Genomic DNA, 13713 nt, shown 5'->3' on the forward strand with positions numbered 1-13713 from the left:
TTCTGTGGTGCCCACACCATGCTGGTTTGGAACAAACTTGTTGACTGAGGGTAAAATCCCAGCAAAATCTGCCACAAATTTCTGCACATTTGTTAGTCTTCTCATTATACCACAGATAGAAAAAGAGTGAACATTGTCCTTGTTAAGTGTTCAGATTTCATCAGCTGATTTCTACGAGTGTGCTTGTAAGTTCACCAAATCCTTACATCTGTGAAAGTAAACTCTTCCACAGATCAGGACTATAAAAACAGTCTGAGTAGTTGAAATGAAAGAGCAGCACAATGTAACATTGTTAGGGAGTGCAATCCCAGAATGGAAGACCTAGCAGATATGGAATGCATGGCCAAACTAACTAGATTACTTATTATTTCAACCAGTCTTCACTGTGCTGACTAAGTCTTGTCCACAGTGGGCAAGGAAACAGCGTTGGCAACTCTCTAGGATGCTGTGACTAAACATAATTCCTGCTGGACAGGATCTAGATGGCTTGGCACAACATGCCTCAAATTCTGGGCTCATCAGCAGATAGCTGTTCTTCCATGGGTTTTCTAGTAATGCCACCACACTCCTTTTAGCTGCCTTCTCCTCCAAGAAAGGAAAACATGTACAATCTTTCTTCAACCAGGCTCTGAGCATACAAACACAGAACTATACCATACAGAGCTGATTCAGAAATGCCCACTTCACCTGAAGTTTGCTAATTATTAACTAGGTGGAGATACTGACTTCAAGGGTCTCACCCTTTCTCCAGACTACTTTAGTTTCTTTCTTAAAGATCCACTACTGAGCAGCACCCTCTTTCACAATTTACCTTGTTCGAGTTAAGATGCTAAAATGGTTTTCAGATGTGAGAGAGTTGGTAAATATGAGTCTGGGGGCGAACTGCTGCAGATTACAAATCTCTTTTCAGCCTACATTTTTCAACTGCTAAACCAGTACTAAAGCAAGCTGTAACTGACCCCTCAACCCTTTTATTACCTGCATTGCAAAGCAGATCACTTTACAACAAGTGGTTCAGAAACATCAAATTAATACAAGATGTAATTGTCAAATAGAATTGGTAATTTACTTGGTGTAAGAGGTTTTTGCTGTATGAACTTTCACTATGCACTACAGAGAAAAAAAAACGTGCAGCTGAGGTAAATAATTTACCTGACTGATTTCATCTTGTTATATGTACTTGTACTAGATCTAAGCCTGAGATGCACTGCATTGTAGTATCCTCTTGTAATGTCTAGAGGCACTTGATGGCTTATCAGGCATTCTGCTTGAATTATTTTGATTCTTATTTTACTGGCTGTTAGTTTGCTTTTATGGGAAATTACCATTCTAGGTCCATTTCTGTGCCAGGGTTCAACAACTAGCTTGATGTGTGTGTGTGTGTGTGTGTGTGTGTGTGTGTACACAGTGCTTCATAGTTTGTTTTATTTTATTAGGCAGGTGGCCAACAGGGATTACTGTTGGCAGGTGGCCAACAGATATCATTAAAATCTGTTTCTTGAAATCTGTAAAATGTGCACATAGCATGTCTATTAAATAATGTGTTACTATCACTGTTACCCAGCCTCCCCTCAACTCTTTCAGTTTGTTTGTAACACCCACGCGTTGCAGTCTAACCAGTTTATAAACTCTTTAGGGCAGTACAATGAACTGTTTCTTACCCTTTCCCTCTACAGCAGTCTTAACTCGGTCTTCTTGCCAAAATGAAACTCAGACTTGAATAGTTATGAACTACTTGAAAAACGAACAAACCAAAGTGTCCCCTAAAATAATTTTAGTATGTAAGACTGTTATAGCAAACAGAATGGCTTTTAATGGAGCTACAGTGCCTATCTGGTAATTTCCCACCACTAAGTTTCCTACAGAAGGTATTCATGTTGTAGATCTACCTCTTACCTTGAGACTCTGGGGAAGATTACAGATTTCCATATTGTATTTTAATCCTTTGTACAGTCACCAAATTACTAAACAGAAAAATCTCTTTTCAGAGCCTAGGTTTACTTTTAGCATGGATTTCTATTGTTCATTGTTTAATAAATTCTCAGCGTTACTATTGAGAGATTACAGCTGCATATTATACTTTAAAATTGCTGTTCCTACTTTCCAGTTTGCCCACTAGTCTAAAATTTCAAGGTAGCTTTTCTCCAACAAATATACTTTTAATGCCTCCCATGGACCCATCCACACCTTTCAATGATCGTATTACTTCCTACTATCTATTAATAGATCTATTACAAGTCCCTAAATTATCACCTTCATGAAGACAGAGGGATTTGAAATGAAGATAGCTTTTAGTCACATTTACCCAAAATGGTGAAACAAACGAGCACAGAAATGTGCACTCTAAATATTCTATACACTGCTACATTATCTTCAAATGAAAGATGATTTAAAATTTGGAATTCTTTAAATTCCTCTACATCCTGTTGTACAAATATCTGAGTTCTTCTGAAAGTACTATGTGATACATTACATGAAGACAGCCACACACGTCTGAGGTCTGTGCTTTAAGTTACATAGTGTTCAAATTAATTCTTTTTTGTACAATGATAAACATTATTTCTCATTACCAGGGGATGTTGTGAAGGTCCAAACTAACAGGAATCAAAAATGAAATCCTTAGATAAGCTCATGGAGGATAGGTACATCAATGGCTGTTAGCCAAGACGGTTAGGGACACAACCCCATACTCTTGATGTCCCTTAGCCTCTGACTGCCAAGGTAGGATTGCACAACAAGGGATGGATCACTCAATTTCCCTGTTCAGTTCATTCCCTCTGAAATATCTGGCATTAGCCACTGTTAAAAGATGGGATACTGGGCTAGATGGACCATTGGTCTGACCCAGTATGTCTATTCTTACGGTGTAAATTGCTACTCAGACTAATGGTCTGTAAAGCATTCTATGATGTTTTTATCCATAGGTATTCTTCCATAGCACAGCATTTGTGCACCAGTATAATTTATTATCAAAGGAACAGATATACAGTTTAAACACATTGAATCAAGGTATTCTGATTTTTACAAGACTGGAGTATTTTGTGATATTCTTCCTTCAGGCTGCAAGACTATGCTGGATTTCGCTATTTGTTTTTGACAAAAAAGCCGTTCTGCAGTTCTAAAACAGATTTCAAATTTACAGATATTAGAAATATTAGAATAAATGGAGCAGCAAAAAAATAACGTAACACGGCTTTATCCCATTTAAGCTGCATATGCTGCATTTACTTGGAGAAAAGTGTTAAATGTCAAATATACATTTTAAAAATACTGATTTGTCTAAAATAATAGGATTTTGTAGTTATGCTATTTTATTTACAGTGACAAGTGCTTCCTCCTTTTTACGCATTTATATAATTTCAAAACAAGTCTGATCATACTGCTTTGACAAATGTCAAAATGGAGCTGCACAGATGGTACTTCAGTAGTTGAGTTTTCCTGAAAATTGCAAGTAAATGTTTTATGCTGTAAGAGAAATCATGTGAGGTGCCAAACCCCTCCTGAGAGATGCGAAGCTCCTTTCACTTCCACTGACTTCAGTGAGAGTTGAGGGTACTCAGCTCTCGTGAAGAAGTGCAATACCTTGCAGGATCAAGCCATCTGAAGCCAAGCCTGATCAGCAAAAGACCATGTTTGCAGGAAGTTGGGGCCAAGTAGCAGTGCTTAACATACTTCATATTGCTTTACAAAACATCTACTTAATATTTTATCAATGACAATGGCAGGGTTTTAGCTGTGTAATTCAAAACAATTGCACAGTCTGATCTGTAGTTTCAACTAACTATATTTTCTGAAAAGGAAATAGTTCTGATTTAAATAATCATACACAATGATCAATATCTATAACGTCTGGGAAAAAATTAAATGTCAAATAGAAAATAATCACTTAACTATAGCTGGCTACTTCCTTTACCAGCTGTTTCTTACCTCCCACATGTAAACATTGCTCTTAACTTGGGATCTTTTTTTCTTGTCACCAACAAATGGTCCGAATTTTTTGCCTTTTAAAATTGACTTTGTTGCCCAGACACCTGGAGAGTTAAATCAGTAACTGTAATTAGTCTACTTTATTTCTGACAAATAGCTTTCTTAAACATTTCAAATTTCATAAATTATCAAAATACATGCAACTATTTTCAGGGAGCATTTGCAATACCAAAAGAATACAAAAGAAATAAAAATTTACTCAAAGTCAACTTACAAAGCCAACTATGAGCCCAGAAAAGAAACTTACCCATGAAAGACTTGAGTAAATTTATAGACCTTACAGATGAATAAACTCCATATTTGCTGAACCAAAGAAATGGCAAGAGAATTACAGACCAGTTTCCTTACTTACAAATGAGAACAGCATCTCTACCTGACCAGAGTTCAAATCTGGAGACTACTAGCTGGAATGTCCTAACTGATCAACTGTTGGGATGGTGAAGAGGACAAGAGGTGGTCTTATGAAGGAAATGAAGCAAAAGAGGCGATATTCTGAACCCCACCCTCCCAGCATGATATCATCTCTATCTCATTAAAGCAACAGAATTTGTAATGTAGGCAGAATTGCAGAATCTATTTCAGAACGATGAAAAATAGTACTTATCTGAAAAATTTTGTTCTGAATCCTTCGTATCACGTCATCAGGTAAAAGCATTGAATCCCCATACTGCTGTATGCACGATTTTATGGTAAGTTTCTATAAAGCTACACAAACGGTTTGTCAAACCATTTTCTGCACTGTTTCAGTTAAGCACACTATTCAGCTGATGATATACAGACAGCCCACACACCCTTGCAACAACCTCCATTGTCTCAGACCAGTTCAGAATAAAAACCAAATGCTATCTTTGTTATAGATATAAAGTCAAATTCTGCATACAATTACACCAGTGAAAATCTAAAGCAACTACACTGACATCAGTGGAATGAACTTTGGAATTACACTACAATAATTTATCCCCGTTTTTTAATGTACAACTGACAAAAGGGAAAGGAAGATAACTCTCTATTTAGTACCATATACTGAACTCAGGCATTTTCCCGTTTTATCTTGTATCCATTATCCCAATCTTTATACAGTAAGGTAAAGGTGATCTCTCCAATCCCTCCTGTTTATCTGATCATATTCACAATACCTTACTACAGAGGTTCTCAAACTTTTTCTTTGAGTGCTCCCACCCCTGCCCCCACACACACACCCCCAACATGCTATAAAACCTCCATGGCCCACCTGTGTCACAATAACTGGTTTTCTGCACATAAAAGCCAGTTCTGGCATTAGGGGATAGCAAGCAGGGCATTACCTGGGGCCCCATACCATAGGGGCCCCCACGAAGCTACATTGCTCAGGCTTCAGCTTCAGCCCTGGGTGGCAGGTCTCAGGGACTGGGGCTTCGGCTTTCTGCCCTGGGCCCCAGCGAGTTTAATGCTAGCCCTGCTTGGTGGCCCCCCTGAAACCTGCTCAAGGCCCCCTAGGGGGCCCTGAACCCCTGGTTGAGAACTGCTGCCTCACTATATTATCTTGGTGTCTTTTTTTTTTTTTTAATATAGTTAGTAAAGACCCATATGTCAGCTACTATGTAGGGTTGTTTAACTTGTTCAAGAACAACTTATGAAGTTATTGGAGGACAGTTGTAGGAAAAATGCATTTTCACCTGCTTTACATACAATAATAGAAGAAAGGCAAATGAAATGCATACAGAAGTTCTTAGGTGGTATTTAATAGTATATCTAAAGAGAAAATTTAATTAAGATTTGTTCAAAATCTACATGTTCGGCCCTTAACTTATTATCCACAAACCTTAACAGAACTTTGATCTTTTCAAAACATCTTACTCTGAAAAGCTGTCAAATTGTAAGTAAAGGTTCATGTTTTATAATAAGAAAATTAATTATATATGGACACACAAAACTTATGTGTTTCACGCAACTTTAATTCTTAAAACCATCCATCCTTCACTAGAATTAAAAGACAAGCTCCATGCACAGACAATTAACCTCTGGTAGGTACATGTCTGTTGGTCTACAAAGATAAAACATTTTGATTTCATTGACAATTTAATACTTGCTTTAAAAATACTTTTACCAAACTTTTCATTTTCAGTGAACACTTATATAACCTTCATAACCAATGAAAGTTTCTATGTTTTTTCCCCCTACATCTAACACAACTCAAGGCGTGACATTTCTAATTAGACCTTGTTTATATTTTCAGCAATGTATTTCCTTGTCTCAGATTGGAAAAGCAAGAGTCTTCAAAATGGATTCTAATATTTTTCTATTAGCAGGTTATCATAAAAAGTCCTCTTGTACTTTAAAGATCAACAGGTCACTTAATCAGTCCAAAGCATTATTTATTATTTGTACTGCTGTACTTCGTAGCCTCTATTAGGATCAGGGTCCTATTGGAAAGCGCTGTCTCTGATCCAAACAGCTTACAATCTAATTGGTACAGAAGTCTTTCATTTCCAATTACATTTCAAATTCTCTCTCAAGCTGCTAGCTTTCTGCACAAATTCCCTACCCTATAGAACAAGCTCCATCAAAGCTAATAATGGAAACTTTACCTCTTTGAAAGGCATTAGTGCAACTGCACGGTGAAGTATTTCTACTATCAAATTTGCCCTCTCTCAAAACACTTCTCCATTGTACTCTACCAGCTGCTGAATATCCAAGGAGACTGCATGTTTTATGCCATATCATGGAAAATATCTGTGGCAAGGAATCATAGAATATCAGGGTTGGAAGGGACCCCAGAAGGTCATCTAGTCCAACCCCCTGCTCAAAGCAGGACCAATTCCCAGTTAAATCATCCCAGCCAGGGCTTTGTCAAGCCTGACCTTAAAAACCTCTAAGGAAGGAGATTCTACCACCTCCCTAGGTAACGCATTCCAGTGTTTCACCACCCTCTTAGTGAAAAAGTTTTTCCTAATATCCAATCTAAACCTCCCCCACTGCAACTTGAGACCATTACTCCTCATTCTGTCATCTGCTACCATTGAGAACAGTCTAGAGCCATCCTCTTTGGAACCCCCTTTCAGGTAGTTGAAAGCAGCTATCAAATCCCCCCTCATTCTTCTCTTCTGCAGGCTAAACAATCCCAGCTCCCTCAGCCTCTCCTCATAACTCATGTGTTCCCTAATCATTTTTGTTGCCCTCCGCTGAACTCTCTCCAATTTATCCACATCCTTCTTGAAGTGTGGGGCCCAAAACTGGACACAGTACTCCAGATGAGGCCTCACCAATGTTGAATAGAGGGGGACGATCACGTCCCTCGATCTGCTCGCTATGCCCCTACTTATAAGGAAGCCAGTCTTGTGTGGTATTTTCCAGGTCTGCAGTGAATCCCTCCTTGCAGGCTGAAGTCAAAGAGCTGTGATTGTGATCATCAGAGAGCAAGAAAGGGATCTGAATGGAAACTGCAAGATGACTGCACAGAACTACCAGCAAAAAATTAAGCTGTGGAGCAGGTAAACGAGCAGTGAGTGAAGGAGATTCAGCCTAGTGATGTAACAGTATTTCTTAATAAAGCTAAGAAGCAAAAAGCTCAAGTTTAACTCCAATTCATATTCTGATGTTCAATTCAGTGCAGACAAGCATGGTCTGTGGAAGAAATGCAGTGACAGATCATTCTCACTGAGACCTTGCTAGCCAGGTCACTGTGGATCATTCATCATAAGCTCAACAGAAGTCTGCTTTTACTCTCCATCTGGGAACCAAGTTGTTACAATAAAAGTGAAAAACTTATCTGAGTTCCTATGTAAAAACCAGTGGTACAAGTAGAAAGTGTCCAATAGGGAGACTGTGGAGAAGGACTCACAAGCAACAGAGAGGAAAATCATAACTCTAGATTATGAAGAATTTTCCAGCGCAAGTTTAACTGGTGGAACACTAGATACCTATTAAACATCACTTCTGATCTGATAAAAATGCACGATGCAGGAGAACAAGCAAGCATAAAAAAAGGCTTTTTTCCACTACAAACTCAAAATCTCATTGCTACACAATTGCAATATTTGTCTTTAACAAGCATTTTCATAATTCAAGCTTTGTTTTATTTTAACTTCCCACCCCATTTTAGTTTCCTTCCCGTTTGTTTTTTTCTTTGAGGAATGGGGAAACTCACGCTGACTGCACCATTTCTTTGTTACTTTAATGCTTCACTTTCTATAGCTGCCAGAATGCGGTATTTTTGTTCTCTAATTTCTCCTTTATCTCTTCACAGTTACAGCACTTACCAAGCCGTGTCTTGTCAACAGCAGATGGGAAAAGCCTCACTTCCTCAGGAAGTCCTTTAAGCACATGTTCAGGTACATCGGCCAAGGTCTCAGCTGCTCCTGCAGATTCAGTTGTGTTCTACAAGTCAAAAAAACAGAAGCGCCATGACCATGATGAAAGAAAAACATTTTAGCACAACAGATGATCAATCCATACAAGCTAGAAAAACTGGTGACAAAATGAAAGTGAAATTTTAATTTGGGATTTCAACCCGGGATTCAATATTGCAAATGTCTTCCACATGAAGGCATTGCAGGTTCTTTGGTACGCCCATCACACTTGTTTATACTTTTGTAGAGAGTTCTAAAATCATGTTAAAAAAAATCTCCTAGTGAGAAGTGTACCCAGTTGTTCCTTTGAGAATCTTCCTGCTTTGTTCCAGCCATTCTATGCTCATGTTTGATACTGACAAGTCGATGCATGTATTTTGTCTATGATCACTACTTGGCAAGCAAATGTAATTTAGGTTTGTTTATATCCCACAGGCCATTTGCCACTTACTTCAGCCTTGTGTTCTATTTAAAATTCAGAATTTCCATCTCAGAAATATTTAATCTCATATGTGCCTGAACTTGGTATACGTGTCAATGTTGGTGTGGGTTACCTGATCGCTATTAATAGTAGCTATATTAGTCATATTAAAGGCAGAAAGTGGAACAAAAAAAGGGTTGCGCTCTTTCTATGCCTTTGAAAAAAATGTATTTTATATTTCTTCCATTATTCAATTGATCTAAATCAACTCGTTTTTCATTCTAGTTCAGCTAATGTTTTGAGAACCGTGCAAATTTATATATTAATCAGGTAAAACTGGTCTACTGAGCTGAATTATAAATCAATCTTAAACAAGAACATTACACAAGCATTCCACACATTAGAAACAAAATGTTCAAAGTAGGATTTGAAATCCATAGTTAGGCACAGGTGCACACAAGTTTGAATATTTGGTCAAGATTCCTGAGTCCAGCTATTTATACAGCCCCTCTGAGTACCTCTTTTCCTCTGAAGGAAAGCAATATAAGAAGGTAACAACTGAAGTCTAGAGCAGAACTGGGACTGAACCCATACCTCTTAAGTCACAATCCACTGTTTTAGCCACGAGTCCACCCTTCCTCCTTAAAACGTTTTCCAAAAAGTTTAGTTTTCAGCATTCTTAAGAACTTCCAGTTCACTATAACATTCCCTTCTCAATTCACAGTGGCTCAGTCAAATTGTTATGAAGAGATCTCAGAACTGTAGGCAACTTTGCATATCCTGCATGTTGCAATGTGTAGGCATAAGCAGGCAAAGTCACGTTTGCTATGGCTAGACACAGTTCTTAATTCCCCCCCACTTCTTAAAGTTGTGGACACTTAAAAGTGGTGTATAAAAGCCCCAATCCTGCAACTGCCTTTAATGGGACTCTGTACAAGCACAGGAGTCCACCTGCACTCCAACAACTGCAGGATCAGAGCATGATGAATACATTTGTAAACAGAGTCGATATAAACATTGGTATATGAAGAGTTTTACTGCCTGTAGACTATCATCATTATGAAATTTCAAATTTCAGCAACTTCCTGTTGAGATGCTAGAGTTGTTCTAAGTCTGCTAAACAATTTTTTAATTTAAAAAAAGTAGTTTTTTCCACACTCTGCAAACTGGATAATGGCTGCACAACTTTTGCTCTAGTTTAAAAAAAATCCCAAGCAAATATCATCCCAGAGGTAATATTCTAAGAAAGTTTTAAGTCACTGAAAGAGTTTAGAGAGAACATGCATACATAACTTTATTTATAGGAAGTGCTACAAATGATGCATTCAGAACTTAACTAATTTAAAAATTAGCAGTAAGAAAAGGAAGCTTTTTAAATTTTAGGATTTTTTTTTCAAAAGTGTTAAACTGTAAGAGAAGCCAGCATCACAGCTGTTAGCCAAGACATATATAAACAGAAAGATTCATGCCCCAAGTCAGAGAATAAAATGGTAGGTAATTGTTGACCCAGTGGCCTATCCTCCTTGACCGAGTACATGACAACGGACACCGAACAGGTTTTAAAAAGAAGAAATCGTGTTTTAGTAGCGAAGTGCATTTTTTAAATATTTGACCCTTGACCAAGGAAGCTAATTGAGTAAGGCAAGCAAGTGCATGTTGAGATTTACTCTTCAGGTGCAGCATGTTTTAAGTTTAATATGACTTTACTTGGTAGTTCAATATTTTTATTTTGAGCTTTGAATATTTGAAGAAAGTTGACAAAGGAGTCATGTTAGACTGTGAGCTCTTCAGGGAAGGCACTATTTTCATCTGTACAAATGATACAGCACAACCCTGTAAGTCAGCAAAGGTAACTATGGAAGCTGGTCAGCTGCTGTGCTAAGTACATTAATTCAAATTAGTATCAGCAATACAGCCAGAACAGTTGTATATTATAAAGCCACGCTGATGGAGAATGTATTTTACCTGTTAGGTACCCAAAAGACAATACAAACCTGAGAAAGCCACGGGACTGGTGGTATTGTGCCCACTTGGACTCTATATTAAAACAGATTCAGTCACCATTAAATTAACCATTTATTTACATTAACTATTCTCAAAGCACTGCTGAAACTTCTTAAGCTATCTTGTTTGCCTTAAAAAAAATGAAATCTATGCTTAAGAAATGAAGAGCAGCTGATCATCTACTCCCTTAACATATGTCTGCTGTTAATTTGATTCTTACAGCCTAGCACTGTGATGATTTTTGAGAAAAATGAATCCAGATTAAATAAGTTTGTGGGGAATTAGGAACACATCTACTCCATTACGATCCACAATAAGTAGGGCCCTACCAAATTCACAGCCATGAAAAATGTGTCATGGACCCTGAAATCTGGTCTCTCCCCCATGAAATCTGGTCTTTTGAGTGCTTTTACCCTATACTATACAGATATCATGGGGGAGACCAGCATTTCTCAAATTGCAGGTCCTGACCCAAAAGGGAGTTGCCGGGGGGGGGGGGGAAGAGTTGCAGGGTTATTTGTGGGGGTTGGGGGCTGTCACGGTATTGCCTCCCTTACTTCTGTACTTCAAAGCTGGGTGGCTGGAGAGCAGCAGCTGTTGGCCAGGTGCCCAGCTCTGAAGGCAGCACCCAGCCAGCAGCAGCACAGAAGTAAGAGTGGCAATACCATACTATGCCACACTTACCTCTACGCTGCTGCCTTCAGAGCTGGGTGGCCGCAGAGTGGCAGCTGCTGACTGAGGGCCCAGCTCTGCAGGGGGGAACATAGAAGTAAGGTGGCAATACCATACCATGCCCTCTTTACTTTTGTGCTGCTGCTGGCATCGGTTCTGCCTTCAGAGCTGGGCTCCTGGCCAGCAGCCACCAGCTGCCCAGCTCTGAAGGCAGCAGCAGCGCAGAAGTAAGAGTACAGAATAATCTTGTGAACCCTCACCACCCCGCCCAAACTCCTTTTTGCGTCAGGACTGCTACAATGACAACACTGTGAAATTTCAGATTTAAATAGCTGAATCATGAAATTTATGATTTTTAAAATTCTATGACTGTGAAATTGAACAAAATGGACCATGAATTCGGTAGGGCCGTAACAATAAGCTGGCTTCAGCTGAGGTTAGTAAAACTAATTTTCCTCAACAGGAGAGTAGTTTTACACAGGATTGCTGGATCTGCCTCAAATGTCTGGCCTGTAATTCACCTATCTTCATCATAAATTGACAGTGTAAGTGAAAAACATGGCTAAAGAAAATATATCCTATTTTACTTTTGTTTACAGATTTACAAATAGCTTTTCATAACTGAGAGTTATGTTTAGGATATAATGAGTCAAAAGATACCAAGAGATGGTAATGATATTGTGTTGAAGAATGTGTCACAAGTTGGCTGGGCTATGCGATCTACTGGATAAATATTTACTATTTGTATTGTGGTAATAGCCACACAGTGTGGTAAGTGCTTTCCCACCACATGTTCCTCTGGTCCGAAAGAGCTTAAAAATAAAAAAAGACAGGACATAAGAAAAGAGACAGGAAAAGAGATGCAACATGCAAGTAGAGTGATTAGAGTGATGATTAGCCTGCTTATTTATTATTTGTATTACAGTAGCATCCAGAAACCCCAAATAGGAAAAAAACCCACTATGATAGATGCAGATTTTTTAAGGGACATTACGTTGAAATCTATTCAATTTAAAACAAAAAAACCAAAGAAGTAGTTTCAGGTACCACACCATACCCTGAATCTCCCTGTCAATTTTTGCAATCATATTGCTTAAATTTTATAAGTTTTTCTTCTCATCTGTTGTGTGGAAAACAAACGCAAACAGGAGGAAGTCATTTATACACGACAAACAGTGAAACTGACTACAAAAGAAAGTGCTGTGAAGTGCACAGAGGAAATTGAAAAGTAGTGGAAAATGTTTCTCTTTATTGTAATCATTGGTATTACTCGTATCAATACAGTAGAACCCGAGAATTATGAACACCTCGGAAATGGAGGTTGTTCGTAACTTGGAAATGTTTGTAACTAGGAACAAAACGTTATGGTGGTTCTTTCAAAAGTTTACAACTGAACATTGACTTAATACAGCTTTGAAACTTTACCATGCAGAAGAAAAATGCTGCTTTCCCTTTATTTTTTTAGTAGCTTACGTTTAACACAGTACTGTACTGTATTTGCTTCCCCCCCCCCCCCCGGGTCTCTGCTGCTGCCTGATTGCATACTTCCTGTTCCAAATGAGGTGTGTAGCTGATTGGTCAGTTCGTAACTCTGAGGTTCTACTGTAGTAACTAAAAAAATTCAGAATAAGGTGATTTTTTTTAAGTTGATGGTGTCTCTTTAAGGACACTTCACAAAAGGCACTGCAGATTGCTTCTTTCTCCATATGCCTTTCCCTGCCAGTCCATACCATTTTGCTCCAAGCATGATGTATGCTGCACAATTCAACTTGATAAAAGACATTGGGAAGGTTCACTTGCATTCTGCAAAATACAATGACTTGGACCAGCAAGGCATCAAAATGAAAGGCAGGCTTTCATCCAGGAAATTTACAAAAGCCAAAACATATAGCACCCCCTGCAGGAGTGCTGGGGGGGACTACTGGAACTATTCCTATCTACAACTAACCTTGTAGCTCCAAAAATATGCAATATTAAGATTCAAACACCAAAACATATGACAGTAAATAAGGCTAAGGTATACCATTTTCTATATATTTACTGTGATAGCTGTGTATTTAAACATTTGAGACTTGTGTGGCCAAGTGCTAAATAAAACCAGTAAAGTTTCAACACTGATCCAGCAGTTTAAAGAGTACACCCCAAAATGTCTACTGCCTAACAGGTACTAAAATAAAACTTCCACTGCTGTCAATCAACTCTAAGCATTAATGTATCAAAGAGAGGCCTGCACCATCAGGTTGTTTTAAACTTGTTTTGACTCATCAGCAGGAGTCACTAGATACTTTTTTCCAGTAGTTT

At 38.4% G+C, this 13713-nt stretch overlaps 1 protein-coding gene across 3 annotated transcripts in view; it reads right to left on the reverse strand.

Annotated features, from left to right (window-relative positions):
• Positions 1 to 13713, reverse strand: part of PRDM2 (PR/SET domain 2) — a gene marked incomplete at its 3' end in the record, with an annotated part of 120018 nt that overhangs the window by 81979 nt on the left and 24326 nt on the right. For all 3 annotated transcript variants that reach the window (XM_084651387.1, XM_084651388.1, XM_084651391.1), the window contains 2 exons: positions 8226 to 8343; positions 3928 to 4031 (listed from right to left, as the gene is read on the reverse strand). In XM_084651387.1, the coding sequence (XP_084507513.1) occupies positions 3928 to 4031; positions 8226 to 8343 (222 nt within the window). The remainder of the gene's footprint in view (positions 1 to 3927; positions 4032 to 8225; positions 8344 to 13713) is intronic.

The sequence above is a fragment of the Lepidochelys olivacea genome (assembly GCF_965140295.1).
Source record: "Lepidochelys olivacea isolate rLepOli2 genome assembly, chromosome: 18".
NCBI classification, from domain to species: Eukaryota; Metazoa; Chordata; order Testudines; family Cheloniidae; genus Lepidochelys; species Lepidochelys olivacea.